The sequence below is a fragment of the Haliaeetus leucocephalus genome, unplaced genomic scaffold, assembly GCF_000737465.1.
Source record: "Haliaeetus leucocephalus isolate CR32 unplaced genomic scaffold, Haliaeetus_leucocephalus-4.0 Scaffold556, whole genome shotgun sequence".
Classification (NCBI taxonomy): domain Eukaryota; kingdom Metazoa; phylum Chordata; class Aves; order Accipitriformes; family Accipitridae; genus Haliaeetus; species Haliaeetus leucocephalus.
The window spans coordinates 2,474,211-2,491,396 of record NW_010972992.1 but is presented as its reverse complement, the minus strand read 5'-3'; the positions used below and the strand labels follow the sequence as shown (position 1 = coordinate 2,491,396).

At 44.7% G+C, this 17,186-nt stretch overlaps 2 protein-coding genes across 3 annotated transcripts; one reads left to right on the top strand and one right to left on the bottom strand.

The window, feature by feature from the left end:
* Positions 1-1,424: 1,424 nt before the first annotated feature.
* On the bottom strand, positions 1,425-11,571 carry OTUD3 (OTU deubiquitinase 3). Of its 2 annotated transcripts, XM_010577269.1 has the most exons (8): positions 11,413-11,571; positions 10,583-10,731; positions 9,695-9,807; positions 6,483-6,605; positions 5,647-5,772; positions 4,933-5,029; positions 4,471-4,652; positions 1,425-4,125 (listed from the first exon to the last, which is right to left on the bottom strand). In XM_010577269.1, exons 2-8 carry the CDS (start codon positions 10,644-10,646, stop codon positions 3,949-3,951), a joined length of 882 nt encoding a protein of 293 aa, XP_010575571.1. In that variant the 5' UTR covers positions 10,647-10,731; positions 11,413-11,571; the 3' UTR covers positions 1,425-3,948. The 2 variants fall into 2 exon arrangements, with proteins under 2 accessions (XP_010575571.1, XP_010575572.1); XM_010577270.1 differs by lacking the exons at positions 9,695-9,807; positions 11,413-11,571 and having other exon boundaries at positions 10,583-10,700.
* A 4,127-nt stretch (positions 11,572-15,698) lies between these two features.
* RNF186 (ring finger protein 186) lies at positions 15,699-16,619 on the top strand. The gene has a single exon (XM_010577509.1). It carries the CDS (start codon positions 15,699-15,701, stop codon positions 16,617-16,619), a length of 921 nt encoding a protein of 306 aa, XP_010575811.1.
* The last annotated feature ends 567 nt before the right edge of the window (positions 16,620-17,186 follow it).

Genomic DNA, 17,186 nt, shown 5'->3' with positions numbered 1-17,186 from the left:
GGGGTCGTAAAATAAAGGTGCTTTAAGGGCATTTTCTTTTGAGTTTCACATCAGCATCGAGGGCTCCTGCCTGACTCCGTTAAGCATTTCATTGCAAGCAATGTCCCTACCCCTTCCTCACACTTCCCACAGTAAATGTGGTGCCTCTGTAACTTCGAAACACTTGTTTCTCCTTTTACTCATTTTCTGGTGCCACTCAAGGGCTTTGGGATGAGAGAGGAGAGAGCTGGGACATAGCTGATGAAGCCGATGCTGCCCTCTAAGGTTTGTGCCTGCAAACAGACTCCACACGAGCATAAACCATCTCCATTTTAGAGAACACGGGACGGGAGCACGGGTCATTCTTCATGCGCAATTTCCCTCCCTTTCTGCAGTTTCTGAAGCTCGTGAAAGCCAGCAGGTGAATGTATGCCCCAGCAGCCAGATTGCATCCCCAAGAAGGGTTCAGGTTGTGCAGACTCGTTAAATTAATCTGAAAGTTTTGCCTTTTAACCCACAGCGCGCCCTGTACACACAGCTCCACTCACACAGTTCAGCTGGCACGTCTTTGCAACCTTTATTGCACTCAGCATCCAAAAACCAGAGGTGGTTTGGTTTGGTAACAGAAACAGGCACCCGGCTGAGTCCCGAGGGGGAAAAGAGAAGAAAACTATCTTGTAGTTTCAACAGACTCCAACAGAAAAGGAATCCGAAAGTACTGCAGATGTGGATACCACGGATGATGTGACTTCTGCTGCTGTTCAGGCACTGCAGATAAGGCGAAGCTGTTAAATAAACTGAAAGGCATCCCTCCAAGAAGGAACGAGGTACACCAGAAACCGAGCAGCACAAGCACAAAAGCCCTCCTATACATTGAAAGGCCAAGACATGCTTATGGACAGCACGCAGAACCTGGTTAAATGCTTAAAACTTCCGGTTCAACTCAACTCCTTACCTGCAGGGGCAAGGATTTGGAAAAAAGAAGTCTGGGGAAGACGACAGTGGTAGGTAGGATGCAGGGAAAGCAGCTTTCTACATTGTCCTGCCGCGTGCTCATGTCCAAGTGGCTGACAGTGACCCTGCCGGTCCAGCAGCAGTCAAACACACCCCTGGCCCTCTGCCCACTGGTGACCCTCCACAATGTAAGCTAGCAGTGACTAACAAACAGTAATCCTCCTCAAATACCACGGGAACGTGCAGTGCTTGTTGTCCTATGACCAAATATTATGAAGCACAGTTAGCTCCACCAAAGAGCAAACACAAGCTGTGAATCATGATGTTTCTCTTCTCTTGTTTCTCACCTCCCTTCCTCCTGCAAGGAAAATCGATGACCTGTTTACAAAGCAAATTTTCTGCATAAAAGTGAGTTTCCTGAGGAACACTGCATAAGGATTACCTAGAAAAAAAATACACATTGTAAGGGCAGGTGGAAATGTCAACAGCTAAAGTAAAAATCTACAACAGAAAAAATGAAAGTTTTAACACCTTTGGATACAAGGTGTTTTTGCAGGTACAAAGCTATCCTGGCAAAAATAAAGAGTATTTGACTGGCCTAACAAGACTTAATGAGTCCAGCACATCAAGAGTTTGTGTTTTAATCATATTACATGTGGAAATGAAAGCTTTTTCAGCCACATATTTGGCTACAGGTATCAGAGGCCATGAGCTGAAGGTCAGCCTCTCTCTGCTACTTAAGACGTGTTGCTGTTGCAAGCCTGCCCATTTATTCTGGACATGGACGAAGCGAGGTTTTGCAGGTCCCTTCACACCCACAGAAGCTCAGCTTCCTCTCTGCTGGCTACAGGACAACTCCCTTCACAGCTCTCCAGGCCCAAAGCAACAACAAACCTCTTAGCTCTGGCTCGGGAAGACAAAAAAGCAATTAATTTAAGATCAAACATTGTATTTGTAGCATACAATTGCAAATTCTTATTATCTTTTCAAACTTGCAGAACCCACCTGCCTTCCAATTCAAAATACAGCTGGGCAAGGCAAAGGTGACACATTTACCTGAACCACCTTGCTACACCTACTGTCTTCAACTCATTACACCGGTGAAGTGACTTGCACTTTCTCCCCGTTAAGCTACGATTTGCCATTCTTTCCACTACTGTAAAAGTGACTGTCTTGGAGAAAAAGAATTCCAGGAAGCAACAGTGCTAACAACAGGCTATCCAAGGTTCACACAAAATGGATTTCACCAAAGTCGTTTTTCACTTTAAGAACAGTCCTGTGAATTCAAGGCTCATCCATGCCCTTCCTACCTATTAAATTCTCCTCAGACTTCCCTCTACAGCTGTTAGTCACACCTACCACTGGCACTTAGAGCAGCACTTAATACGCTGCTTCACTTGCCGGACACTATGTCCCACCATAAAGCACAAGAGCTGCTTTCTATTACTTTTTATTTCCACCAAGCTCACTACAGGAACCAAAGGAACTTCTTCACCAGCATTAAAGCCTGATCTCCTACACCACCGGTACTTAGAAGTAGAACTCCTTTCTTTTTATTCTTCAAATGCTCTTGATAAATAGTTGCAGAGCATATGAAGAAGTACGAGCTCAGATCTCGGCAGTTCAGTCAAAAAAGGCATTTGTACTTCCATGCTGATTTGGAAACTTCAAAGAATGCATAGAATTTTTTCAAAAGCAACGTTCCTTACATTCAGAAAATCTATTTCAGCTCTGCCCTGGCTGATGAGGTGTCTCCTGTTATCTAGTGTGCGTATAAGTGCACATGTGCTTTCTTCAAGCTTAGTGCTTAATCCAAGTCCAAAAACCTGAGTGAAGCTGAAACACTGCAAGCCATAAATCGAGGGCCAAGTCCCACAGTCCTTACACTTGAGTCCAAATTCACAATCCTATAGTGGAAAGCATCACAGGATTCAAGCTGTACTTTCTACAGTACTTGGTGACCTTACCAAAGAGGAATTTAAGATGAAAAAATCCTACCCTGGAAAAAGCTTGATTTATGAAGAGTGAAGTAGGCAGGGTTCCCAGTGATCACTGCTACTTGGAACCTTGTTCCCAGGAGTCTTGATCCTTTGGCTGTATTAATTTCATTTGGAGACTAACAACCGTCAAGTTCCTGGCTTGGACTAAAGCTCTGGAGCAGCCCAAAAGCTCCAGAGTATGGCAAAAGAGGATGAGATTCCAGATGTCCAAGTAACAACACTCAACAGAAATCTCATACCTGCTCGTGTTGCATTTTACAACCTCAATTAGACTTCACCAGATCAGATGAATCGTCTCTGCTGTCTCATGAGCCCACTGGTATTCCTTTTTCTTTGTCTCTACAGGTCTCAACAAGCATGTACGCAGCAATCCCATTCTCCCTTCATGTATTAATCACTTCTGAAACAGCCTAGTGCAACACAAGCAGTTCTAGTTAGATTAAAACTGATCACTGCATTCTTGCATGGGAAAAGAAAGAGGAATGTCATGTTTGACACAGTGTTGGCTGACACACTTCGCTTTGGAAAGGATTCTGGGAATCTGTTCCCTTACTTTATTTAAATTTAAATAGGAAAAAAAAAACCCACCATGTTCCTGAGTTGAGAATTGTTAAGCTTTCCCTGACAGCAAGGTAAAAATAAAGCTCCTCCAAGCATAACCAAGTAAAAAGTCACTATAAAAAAAAATAATCTAAGCACATCAAGAGATGTCAAAGAAAATCTGACACTGCTGTGTGAAGAAAAGGTTCTCACCTTCATCTAACTCCAAAATTATAAAAACAAGTCTCTACTTTTTGTTAAGTTCAAACAACTCTTCTCACACACAGGCTGATGCAGAATTACTGAACAATTGTTCGCCCTGCAGCCAAAGAAACAGGAAATTCATGTGTGCTTAGAGATCTCCGCAGAAACGGATTTGAAGGTAACAATGGGTGCCTGGAGATTTGCTTAAGGGGAGTTTTGTCTTCATCGGGTTTATTTGCTTTTCTCACCAGCGCACTCAGAACACATTCAGTCATATGTTTAGAGCTGCCATGGCCTTCACCAAGGTGACCTGGTTGTTTGAGTCTGTCTCTCTCCTGCTGCTATCTACACAGTTACTCTTGTTGGCCAAGAACTTTTGTCGGTGCCTTTCTTCCTGCCGCTTCTTCTTCTCTAGCCGCTGCTGTTCCTTCTTTTGTTTTTTAGATACCTGAAAGAAAAGGATGAAAACACAAAGTTAAAAACACACATTTTCTGCTTAGTTGGGGAAAAATAACACACTGTAAAGGAGACAAGCAGATATCAAAGCAGCTGCCAGAGAATGTTTATTCCAAACTACTTATCAGGACCTTATTTTGTATCATTTTGGGAGGAGTGCCACCTGTCGCTATTAAATGTTTGTATCAGGGAAGTCACAGCTATAGCAGCAACAAAATCCAGTAAGCAGAAGCTCTTTTTAATTCAAAGGTGAAGACAGTTGCAGATTAAGCAATCCTACACATCCCCCTAATCGTTAAAGGATGTGCAAATCACTGCCAAACCACCCTTCACATACCTTTGAGTTTCTGATAGCTCGATTCTCTTCATCGGATCTAGCCTGTCCTTTGTTGTTTTCTATTTCACCTTGATGCAAGTTCCGATTTTCAAAGATTCTTGAACCACTTCCATTTTCTTCCTGCAGAGTTCTGCTACACGATTTCTGATCTTTGCTCTGGGGATCACACTGCTCCTCAGTACCTACCAACAACAGAGGTTTTTCAGACACACTCTACCCAGAAGCTGTCTCGCTGTTTGCCAATTCCTTCTTCCAGAATTTCTGGAACAGTGGTTGTTTTTTTTTGGAAGCTGGATTGAACCCGCCCTCACTAATAACCTTCCTGACCACAGGAAGGCTGAGGTGGCAGCACAGTCAACAGTAAGCTTCAACTGCTACTGTCCCTGTTGAACTGTTTACAGTGAACACCAATGTCAGACAGCGTTATTCTGAAGCACCAGGGGACAAACTCCGTGTACTTACTGATTCTTTCCACTTCGTTCATTTGAAAGATGGCAAATATTGCAGATTCTATATTGTAGTCTTCCACTTCAAGAATCTGGCTTACTAAGTCAATGTCCTGTCCACAAGAGGAGAAAGAAAACACTGCAGAGAGTTCAAATCACTGACATACATTCATTTAACAACCATCTGAACCACTGAGAGGGGGCTGCTGTCTGCTTTTATGACCTTTCAATTAGCCTGTATTCCATTTCTGAAAAAGGTGAGGGAGAAAATCTTAAAATCCTGAAGATATCAGGAAAAAGGAATATGTTGTTTCAGCGTAACTGTTTCACTCTTGGCCCTTTCTATTCTACGCATTTGCACAGTGCAAGCAGCAATCTGCAGGAACCACACAGGCTATCCAGTGACAATGGCTAAAATTCACAGATTATCTAGTCATTTGGGATGTTTAACTACCGACATCCTCAAAGGATTTCAAATCCTACAGAATTTGTTTCAAAGTGAATTTTCTGAGAGAACACAAGACAAACCTTCCAAAATTATTAGCTGTCCACACAGAGTACATATTTCACGGGCATTTAAGGAACAAGTCTAGGATTAAATGCATCCTTATTTATGGCTGTGACACTGAAATTGTCCACGATGAGTGTTTTTTTGCATTTTTCCTCACAGCTACTTTCATGTATCAAGAAGGTTTGGACATTAAGCACAAAAAGGCTACTCAATACTTACTGAACATCCAGTTGCATTACACACTTTTTGTATAGCATCTTCCATTTCAACTTCAATCTCATCTTCAGAGTCACCCTTCTGTGGCTTCACTTCCTCCTCCTTATTTGAAACATTTTTGCAAAGCATCTGCAAGAAAAGCAAAGCCCAGCAGATCACACAAGCATGCAGCAATCTCATCAGATGCAGTAAAAACAATCTGACATCATAATAAATTTAATTATTATGGCACACTTTTCTCAGAAGTATCTTGTGTCAAAGCATCTTGGAAATTGTGTAACTTCCACCACCACTGACACTGTTTCCCATGACTCATACACTAGAGAGCAAGTTCTCACATACTACAAGATCATGCATACCAATAAACAATCCTTGGCTTTTTAAATGGAGTATTAATTTTATTACAATACTACACATTATACAGTTATGTGCAGAGAAGCTCGATGACAGCACAGCTTACTCCTTAACACAAAAAAGTGAGATATGAAGAGGACTACAGAATCCAGCTGTTGCATTTACAGCTCTTTCCTTCTTTCCCTTTGTTTTTGCATTCAAGGTGCATGAGTATGTAATTTAGATGGGGTTGCTTCAAGGCACCTACAGCTTGCATCACAGCATCAGATTTGGGATTGATTTTCAGCCCAGTAATTTAAACGCTGTCTCAAGAGAGCAGGCAGCACTAGTTACAATGACCTTAGATGCTCTTCTATCCCCAGCATGACACAGGGACCAAACTCTTTTCTCAATCTCAATGCAAATGAGAAAGGAAATCAACTGGTAACATTCATCTGTTTTATTTATCACCCACAGCTGACTCAGGTCATCCTGTCATAACCAACCTCCATCTGAAGATACGCTGGAGCTTCAGAATCGTCATTGATTCTCCTCACGCTGTCGTAGTGCTCTCCATAACGATACGCAATATGAAGTTCCCTCACATTGTTTTTGTCTGTGCCCTGAATCTAAATGAAACAAATAAATTGCAAATGAGATTTTGGAATCAAATTCAGCATTGTATTTTTCAAAGTATTATTTTTTTGAGGCAATGATAACCACTGTGATCAGAAGCAAAGTACGTAGCTACCGAAGCATCTTTAAACAGGAAGTGTTGACCTAATAATCCAGATGTGCCTAGAGTAACAACAGAGCTTCTGTCTCAAGGATAATGTTTGAAAACCAGGTACACAACATTGGGTCAGTTACATCATAATAAACAAAATATGGTATGAAAATATTTCACTGGAAAGCTCACAACTATTTTCTAAACTTTCCACAGGAGCTATTAGTTTTCTGATCATCTTTCCAGACCCGATTTCAGTGACAGCTCCCATTCAGTGTACAATGGCTTTTTCCCCCTCAAACGTGAGGAAAAAAGTCCATTCAAGTTATGACCACAGTGGAAACAGTCACCCAAGAGTAAGTTTTGTTCTGCAGCTGGGACAAGATGCTGTTTTAACAGTTAGCATTCGAAGTGGCTATGTTTTGTTTTTGAAAGAAAGACTAATAGAAATAAAGCCAAACCATGAAAATGTATTAACTCCATTCAGGAGCACTGTTAACAACCGAATGTTCCTTTGCTTGTCAGCACCAAGTACAGCAGTTTCCATAGAAAATTCCTGCTCTGAGTATTATCTGTACTGATGCAAGAGTAATTGCTACCCCAATCATCAGTGTCTCAAACTATAGCTAAAAGCTACACAGCATTCCAACTCTTGCAAGGAATGTAGACAATTACACTGCATTTGCAGATGTCCTTTGCTTACCTGTCAAGCCAGACTTCAAAGATCTGACAGCTTTCCTGGACAAGATGTCAGTAAGCAAATGACAAGAAATGCTTGCTTTAGGGCTCCAGAATTTCCCAATCCTTTTGCGTCTTTGAATCAACTTATTCCAACTTGCAGAATACACACCAAGTCACCTTTGAGCTACGTCTGCGGTTTATGTTGCACTAAGGACTTCAGATTTCACAACAGATATTCTCCATTCATCTATTTTATACTTGGTCACCTTTAAGTTTCAACTCAACACTTGGTTATACTTCACTCCTGCCTTTTATCCTATTAAGTTATTCAACATGTTGGAACTCAGCAAGATTGATTTTCAACATTTCTCCTCTGCCAGAGCCTAAACAGGTATCTAAGCACTCCCAAATCTCTTGAAAGATTATTCTGAAAATTAGCCAATTTAGCTCTCAGTAGTGAAGCCTCTTTTTGCATGCTCTTTCCACAATACACTGGAACTGTAAGTAAAAGATAGCTGCAGATAAAAAAAGGCAAAAACAGTGAAAAAAGGTAAGAAGTTATCCAAAAAGCCAATAAAATAACCTATACATCTGAGCTAACCTGAAGCTCTACATTTACAGTCACTATCAAAAAAGGTAAAGGGTGTTTAAAGCCCTAAAAAGTCCATGCAGAGATGCCCACCTCCAAAGAGCTTTGGATTAGGCCGGAGCCTGAGAAAGAGCTGGAGGTCCTGAACACTTCTGCTCACATTTTTCCAGCTTAGCTGTACTGGATACAAGTGGTTCTCTTAAAATTAAAGGGTAACTCACCATCTGCTTCAGAGTTGGGACCAAAGGAGATATTCACACCATCTGCTTTAAGCATCTTGCTCATCTGCCTCTCTGGAAATGCTCTCTTTGGAATCTAAACTTTCTAAAATTTTGCTGGGGCTCCAAAGCAGAGGTGGGCGGGGGGGACGACAGTATGTCGAAGTTTAGAAAATTAAGAAAAAAGGGTGTCCTGGGTTATTCAAGTCTAGCAACTTGCTAACATTATCACCATGTTGTGATGCCCTACATACTTTGATGTCCTGATGTATCCTCTGTGCGGGTAGGAGACTCCTTACGTTACAACTATTAACAGCTCTCTCTACTTACGCCATTCTCAAGAGCCTAAGACAACCTCTTACCAACAAGACTATGCTCAGGCAACACAGAACCTCATCACAAACTCTGTATTTACAACCCTGGAAATGTCAATGAATGGGGAAAAAAAAAGTTTAAGGTTTTCAAGAGAATATACAAAGTGTTGGTAAGAGTTAAGTACACTGAGGTGAGTGCCTGGTTCAAAACAGTAACAAAACATGAACAGCACCCCCATGAACTCTCCTGCAGGGTCACTACCTCTGTACACTCTCGCAGGTCAAGCAGTTGAGTATTTCAGTTAGCTTACCACCCATGGCTGCCATATAAGTAAGAGTTTAAACTTGTTTGGGTTCAGGAATCCACCTGACACTTTTTCAAATGTGTTTAAGACACCACTGACAGCCTTCATCTGGTCTTTTATCTTTATTGCCCTGTTTAATCTATATACTTCATTGGTTCTGTCTGTAAATTGGGGCCTGACTTGAATAGAGGTTCTCACTTGCTCAATGAACAGGCAGAGATCGAGCGTGGACCCCTGCCAGCATGAATAACAAAAAAGAGAGTAGGAAGGACCTGATGGACTGCTTGTTCCAGTGCCCCACTGTCAGAGGAAACCATACCATGCAGTCCTTTCCAGAAGCTGATTAAACACCACCTTAAGGCTTTAAAACTTCTTCCCTCTTCTGCCCGGTCCAGAACCTCATTTCTCCAACTATCAGAAACCTTCTCATCACAAATCCCATGCAGAATTGCTGGAGCTTCATTCCAACACACCGCAGGGACTGCCCTACTATACCTTCACTTCCATATTCCTGCCTGAACCTTATCGTACAGGTTTCCTTAAGGCTGGCTCAAATTCCTCTCAGAAAAGTCAACTCATATGTAATCTGATCTTCAGGAGAGAGAAACTTATCAATGAAGCTAGTAGCTTAAAACCAAACTAAAACATGCTGCTCTGTCTCCACATACTTATCTTTCATGCATTCATTGTTTTCTTTCATTCCCTCTCCTCCTAGCACAATCTAGAGTGTTGTCCTTCAAGGCCGAAAAAGCGAGCACAGCTTTACACTATGCCCAGCTAACTACGGCTACCGGCTGCTCTCTTTTATTAGATCAGGAAGTTTCAACACTATTTGTATTCATCAGCTAAAAATTAGGCCAAAATATAGAAGTTTTGTTTCTCACCTGCCACAGTGGAGCATTAAGCTGATGAATAACCACATTCATTTGATTGTTCCTTGCAAAGGCCACAATAGCATCGTTGCCAGCAAAGGTACCAGGCTTTGCCAAATTGGTAACTAAAGGAAAAAACATTCAGAAGAGTTGGAAACCTAGTTTCTGACACTTCCAAAAGCACTGGAGGGATAGCGAGTAATAAAATTTCAACACAAGCCCAAGAAATTCTGGAAAGGAAATCCCAACTGTGAAACAGTGACTGCTGCAGCAAGAATTTGGCAGCAACAGAAGTTAATGTGTCTTAAACGACCACAGAAACCTCTAAAAAATGCAGTACACCCTTAGATTATGCAAGGCCATCAGCTCTGTGTTAGCTCGGAAGGAAGAGTGCCATGTACTAAATAACCAAACCGCTTTCATGCGTCACCTGCATGGTACTTGGCACATCTTTGAAGCTGTTAGAACAAAGGCTGTATTCGTCATTGCTTTGGATCTTCCCCTGGGTTACCACTATGAAATATCAAGTGTCAAGGAGAAAAAGAAACCCAAAGAAATAAGCCACTCAACACCCACCAGTATTCACGGAGAGCTAGACAATTTTTGCAAGTTCCTTTTGAAAACACCAAATTTTTACTTCTTGCCTTTTTTTGCCTCTCTTTCTTTTTTCAAGTCTCTTCTAAATTTAAACAATTTCCAAGACAAATGTAATACAAGTTTAATAGCTCACCTTTCTACAGAAACGTAACAGAGAGAAATGTAAACTCACTGCTTCTAAAAACTAGAGAGGAATCCTAACATAGTTCTGGGATGAGGAACTGTTTAGTAAGAAGGTGCTCAAACGAGATGTAATCACATTACACAATAACCTCTTCCATTAGTGTTCTATGGAGACCATACCGTGTTTCTCAAAGGGTACATCATCCTCCACAAAAGGCTCAAAATCCTCCCGTTGCTTTATCATGTAATCCACCGTTTCCTGGCGATGTCTGAGGTGGTTCCGCGAGTGCCCCTCAAGCTGGTCACCGAGGGCCCGAAACAAACAATTGCTGCCGAAAGAGAAACTGCAAGTTAGTGTGTCTGAAAGGCCCCTAACAGATACACCATTAAATCAATGACCCTGGCATAGCAGCGGAAAGAATACTATGTTAACAGGAAAGAAAAAGAGCTGTGCTCTTTCTGCCCAGGAAGTTCAACGAGGATATGAATGTGAAGTAGCACCTATTCCCTGTGCTTTGAACGGCTGCTGCTATTAGAAGAATTGCTGGTAAGAACAGAAGGTTTTGAGCAAAGATGTCATCAACTCCAACAGGGTAAATCAAGGGCTGGGCCAAACTGTCTTAAACTGACACCAAGACAAATGCAGCAAAGGACAATCCAATGATCTACTACGCATCTTCTCAGCGGACACATCTAATGCCCCTTTCACCCCATACTTATGGACCTTCCTATGCTCCGCCCAGCAGGCCACTGGAACCTTCAGCCCCCCTGGGGATCGGGCCTAGGACTAGCAGAGCCCTCAGACCAGCAGGTGACAGGCCAAGAGAGCCATCAGCCCCAGGGGCACAGCCCCGCACAACCACAAAGCGGAACCCCCGACGCTGGTGGGGTACAGCGGGGAAGCCCTCATCTCTGCGGAGCACCGGCCCCACTCAACCGCGAGGGGAAAGCCCTCAGCTCCCGGGGACAGGAGCCCCAGGGATATCGGGGAGACCCGTCGCGGCGCTCACCCATCGCCCGGCACCTCCCGCAGTTTGAGGCCGAGGGCCCGGAGCTGCCTGGCGAGGCCCCCGCCGCCGGAGCCGCGGCTCGGAACCGGTCCGGCGGGGGGCTGCCGGGGTCGCCGTGCCTTCTTGGCTCCGGCGGCGGGCCGGGCCTTGCCCCCCTGCTTGCGGGACATCCCCGCCGGGCGCCCACTGCGCCTGCGCCGCCGGCCGCCCCTCACGTGACCGCGCCACCATCGAGACCGGCGCACGGGCGGCCAGAGCGCCGCCGCTCTACTCCCCCCCCCCCGGCGGATTCCTCCAGGAGGAGGAGGAGGAGGAGGAGGAGGAGGAAGAAGAAGAAGAAGAAGAAGAAGAAGAAGACGGGAGGAAAACTGAGGCAGGGGGAAGCGGAGGGCTTTAGGGATCAAAGGCAGCGGGAGTGCGAAGGGAAGGAGGGTACAGCCAAGTGTCAGGAGCAGCTGGGAGAAGGGTGACCCGCGGGGAAAAGGCTGGGGAGGGCGCAAAGGGCAGCACCGTCACCGACACTGTCGGATTCGACGCCTCATTAGCTTGTACTGTTAATTGCGCTGCTCCGTCCAGGAGCTTTTCCTCAGGGGCACGGCGGCAGCCTCCCCCCAGCACCCCACCGCACTTCGCGCCGTGACCTCCCACGGGTGGGCGCGGGAGCCCGCTCCCGTCGTCCACCGGCCGGAGTGACCTCGGCCGGCGCCGGTCCGGTACCGCATCGGCGCCCCGAACCGAACCGAACCGAACAGGAGATCGAGGAGGAGGGGAGAACGTGGGACTACCCGCGAGGTGGCACCACGGGAACGTGGCTGGCAGCGGCGACAGACCAGGAGGAGAGCTGAAACGGCGACAATTAATTAAACGCAATTAAGTGTCAGAGGCTGAACCGTCGCGTCCTGCTTCCCCGGGCACCGAGGGGAACCGCTCGGAGCCGCGGAGGGGGCTGGAGAAGGGGGCACAGCGAGAAGAGGGTGGCTCATCCCGAGTTGGGCTCTTGGGAAAGGTTTCCCGCTGTCCCCCGCTCTGCCCCGCTCTCCCACTCTTCCCACAGCGACCAGTTAAAGAAGTGGCATCCACCAGTAACGCCCTCCTGGGCTGCCCCCATCAACGCACCTGTCCTGTCCCTTGACTCCGGTTTTCCTTGCCCTGCTTCGCTCTGCAGGCGTCGCGACAGAACCGGCCTGGCGCTGCCAGAACTGCCGCGCGTCAGTCGAGTTCATGTCCAATTCCTAGCTCACTCTGTTCAGAAGGCGCATCCAAACGGCTTTGTGATGAACGCTAAGAAAACACTCCAGATTTGGGAACAGACACCGAGATAACGAGTGACTCGACTCCCTTGGCATCAAAATTACAGATGTGCCACAGAAGCACATCACAGACTAAGGACAAGATAAAAATCGCCAGATAGGATGCTCCTGTCAGGTGTTTCAGGTCCCATTTATTAGGGCAAATCGGCATTTTTTGGTACCAGCTATAAGGCTGCTTCCGAGCACGACCCACTGGAGCTTTATTCACCACCACCACCAACCTCCTTTTTGACCTCAGGGTAAAAAAATTCCTCATTCCATGGGACAACGCGGTGTAAATCTGAAGGCATCTGCCTGTTCATGGCAGCTCTCTGCTTCGCTCATACGTACGCTGGGTAATGGGGGATATGGTAAGAGGCTTCGCATCAAGACAATTTTTAAGGCATGTTTGTTTGGGTTTTTTTTTAAGTAAGTTCCTTGTGTCCAGAGTGACAGCAATCTGAAACACAGCTTGAGCACAGGAAGAAGCTCAGGGGACTATCAACAGTATCTTCTCAGAGGTTTTGAATATTATTGTGCTCAAAGCACTACGGCAAGTGAGGATTTTACCCTGAAATGACACAACTGCTGGCATTATCCATTTCCTGGCATAAACAAGTACGTAAGAAGCATTCCATAGAAACTCATTTTCGTATGCAAACATACTAAAAGCAGGAAAACAGGATGAGTATATAAACTGACTGCAAATGATTAATGGAAACAGTCATTAGCCTCAGTAGCGTTAAAGGGCTATAGGCAATTCAGTTACGTACAACCTGCATGCAAGCCAGCGAACATCACTCGTGACACCAAGGACAGAACTGAGTCAAAATTAGGACAGATCCTTTGACACTTGGCAGAAAATTTCATCAATGGAGGACAACAATGGACAGACGTTTTTAGCTCGATATGACCGACAAAAACTGGGCAAATAGAGCACACACTGCCTGACCTGCAGTGCTTAAAACACAGCTCAGGAATTGCATGCTTGCAGCCTCCTGAGCCCCTACACCAGGTCACGCTTCCTCTCCTGGGGTCTGTGATCCTCGTGGCAGTAAACCACAGCCCTGGGGAAGCATGAGGACCTCTCCGACCCATGACGTGCTCCGCTTCCCTTTCCCTCGAGCGAGTCGTCCTCGCTGCTGATGTGCATCTGTAGCAAAACAACCACGGCTCTCCACCAGCTCTGAGTTTCTAGCATAGACAGGCAGGCAAAAGTCACTCCCACGCCTTACTAGAAGACAGATCAAACAGACATGGAGGCATGGATTCATCTCATCTAGTTTTTAACTGAAATACTTAAGTTAGAAGCGTAGTTGCCCCTGTTGGTGTCTGTTCCAGCTTCCCAACACCTGCAAGCCAGTTTCATACAGTTCTAATGAGTAAGAATCTGTAAATTTTAAGACATTTCCATTTTGGGCATGGGAACTGACAGACTAAATTTGAAAATTCTAAAGCATTGTAAAAATGGCAGCTCTGTCTTCTGTTTTCCCAGATCTTTTCTTTCTAACAGCGTTAACTTACTAATAAAGAGGTATGTAAAATCCAATAGAAAATTCTCCTATTTTTAAACATAAATGAGCCTTGCAGTTCACCAGCCCACTTCCAGATGTTCTTGCACTTCAACTGTGTGTCCCACTTCTGCAACTGAAAGATCTTCAAGCTCCTGAAATTTCAGGTCACCCCAAAGTCCAGCAAACACTGCTATATGCCACATCAGCAGATATACAGCAGGAATGCCTAGACACGTTTACAAAGTTTCCTTACAACAAACCTTCTACTATTTCTCAGCAAAGAACAAGCTCTTCTTGCTTCATCCCCCCCCATCAGCAAGTTCACGAGATTAGAGTCTTCCTGAACTCCTTGCCCTCCTAAATTGCAGTTGTTTCATTTCTTTCTGCTGCTCCTCTGTTGGGAAGGACAGGCTGGTACAAGGTAGCACAGACAGCTTGAGCATTCAGGTGCACTTGAGGCTACTGACTTGGTACTCTGTGTCTTCTGCCAGTAATGCTGACCTAGTCCAGTTTTCTGGGATTAGTGATCCTTCCCTTTCTACTTTCCTTCCTTCCACAGGATTCTTACTGAGAAACCATCTCTATTTTACCCCTCAAATAAAAAGGTAGAAAGAAATAAGAGACTGAGGGATTTTGTTCAGCCATTTTTTTCAGACAAGGCAAATATTCACAAAACCACTTAACAGAAGGGCATTCCTGAGTGCATGAGGTTGTCCTGTGAATGCCACGAAAAAGAAGATGGTCCCACCAAGACACTAACCTTGCTTTTAATTTCTAGATCTCTCCCATGGGCTCTGTGAGAACCTCTGTGACCCTAAGTCATGCTTCAGTTCACACCTGAAGCCCTCTGATGACTGAAAACAACAGGGATGCTCCTAGGATAAAAGAGTTGGTTATAATTGGACATTCAACACTCAACATTAATAATCTCAATCTCATTCCTCGCTTTGTGCTGTAGGGTAACAGCTCTAGGGTAGCAAGTATTGCTAAAGCAAGAGCAGACTTCCTACCCAGGGCACTCAAAATTAGTGATACTTACACTCTCTCTAATCAAAGCACTGCATTCAGTACACCAATGTTAAGATTCAACAAATACCTCTGAATCTGTCACTGTCCAGCAAAGCAGTGTTTAGAGACCAATGAAATTGCTCTCAACGAATAAAGTACTAATTTAGTCATCATGGTAGTGTCTGGCTCTCACAGTGAGCAAAGCTGCAGTCTGCTAATGCCACGGGGTCTGCTTCCGGACAGAAATTGCTCAGTGATATTATCAGCTGTTGTAAAATGTCTTGGTCACGAAGTTAATCATTAATTCAGGTCACCATCTCATAAAAACATCATATTGTAAGAGCACAACACGCTTAAAGCTAACTGTCACTAATCAATCATGCATACAACAGCAATAAAGCAACACATAAAAGGAGCCAGAAACTCAGCAAAACCTTCAGCTAAGGGAAGACAAACTGCACCGAGGTTTATCTCCATGGAGAAATCCACTGACAAGCTCAACCATGAAAATGGATCGACAGCTCCTGGAGTACCACAGGCTGAAAAGGACAGTCCTGCGCCCACTGCAGAAGGTGCTGCAGAAATGAGCAGAGCAGGACCCCTAACAGAAAACACTGCAGATGTGAAGAGACTGGGATTCACTGAAGAACGTAATAAAGAAATTGAGACACCTTCAGGCACAGAGCGAGGCAGTCCTGATGCCTTTAAACCATCGATTTCAGAAAGAGACTGTCCAAAGTCAAAGCCTCTCATTATGCTAATGAACTCAAACTCTCCCAAAGTACACAGTTTTGAAGTGAACCACCAGTGTTCAACCACAACATCTACTGATATGGACTGCCTAGTCTGCTTCAACAAGTACAACATCTACAGAGTACCAAAGCTCCTGGACTGCCAGCATGCCTTCTGCGCAGTCTGCCTCAAGCTTATCCTCAGGAAAGAGGAGAGTACCTGGATAATCACCTGCCCCCTGTGCAGAAAAGCCACTTCTGTGTCAGGAGGACTCATCCGCACACTTCAAAATAAAGAAGACATCATGGAGCACTTGGAAAATCCCGATTCTAATCCTGAGGTACATGTCTCTGCCATAGGGCTAGACAGCAATAGCTGGACTCAGACCAGCCAAGATGCTTTATACAGAGATGAAAACGTTCCAGCAGACAACAGACTGGCTATACAGAGACTTGTGCTGCTCCTGCTTCTTGTGGTGATTCTCACTATCGTCATCCTTCCGTTTATATACTCAGGTCTGATAAAATGGGTAATTTGTCTCCTGCTTACTTTGGGGTTGGTCATGTCTATAGTGCTTTGCTGCACTCCTAAATTCTACTGGAGGTGTAACAGGGACTCGCTCGCCCCCTCCCACAAGGAGACCCACATCACTACTATTGCCTGAAACAAGCAATGTGTGCTGCCTAGAGATCATGGACTGGTCCTGCCTGCAAAGCTGCATGTTAGGCATGCTAGTCAGTTACTGGACTTTGAAAGCAATCATTCAGGTAATAAATTCAACAGGTGGCTAAGCTTGCTCAATGGCAATGCACAGTGTTGTTAAATTTCACTACTGGAAACATAGTCAAATATTTATGAGATAAAAATTATAGGGTTTCCACACAATAATTTTGTTGTTTTGCTTTTGTTATTTTATTCTTGTTCATGTCATCATCTGATTAGCACTGCAGAACATTATCTGAAACACCTGAGAGATGGTGTCCTGTGAAAATCCCCAGCTGTGGTTGCGTTTTCCCACTCTTCTTACACACATACACTTCTTCTTGTGACAATGTGGGGAAATAAGACTGCTAAAGCAGGGACTGGGTGCCTACTCTCAATGGAAGATAGTAGTTTTAACCCAGGTTATTGCTTTAATCCCAATCACTACCCACGTGGTTGTTGGCAGGGATGGGAAAGGGACTGGGAAAAGGGGATGTCGGTTGATGCACACCAAACTAGAGAGGGAGAG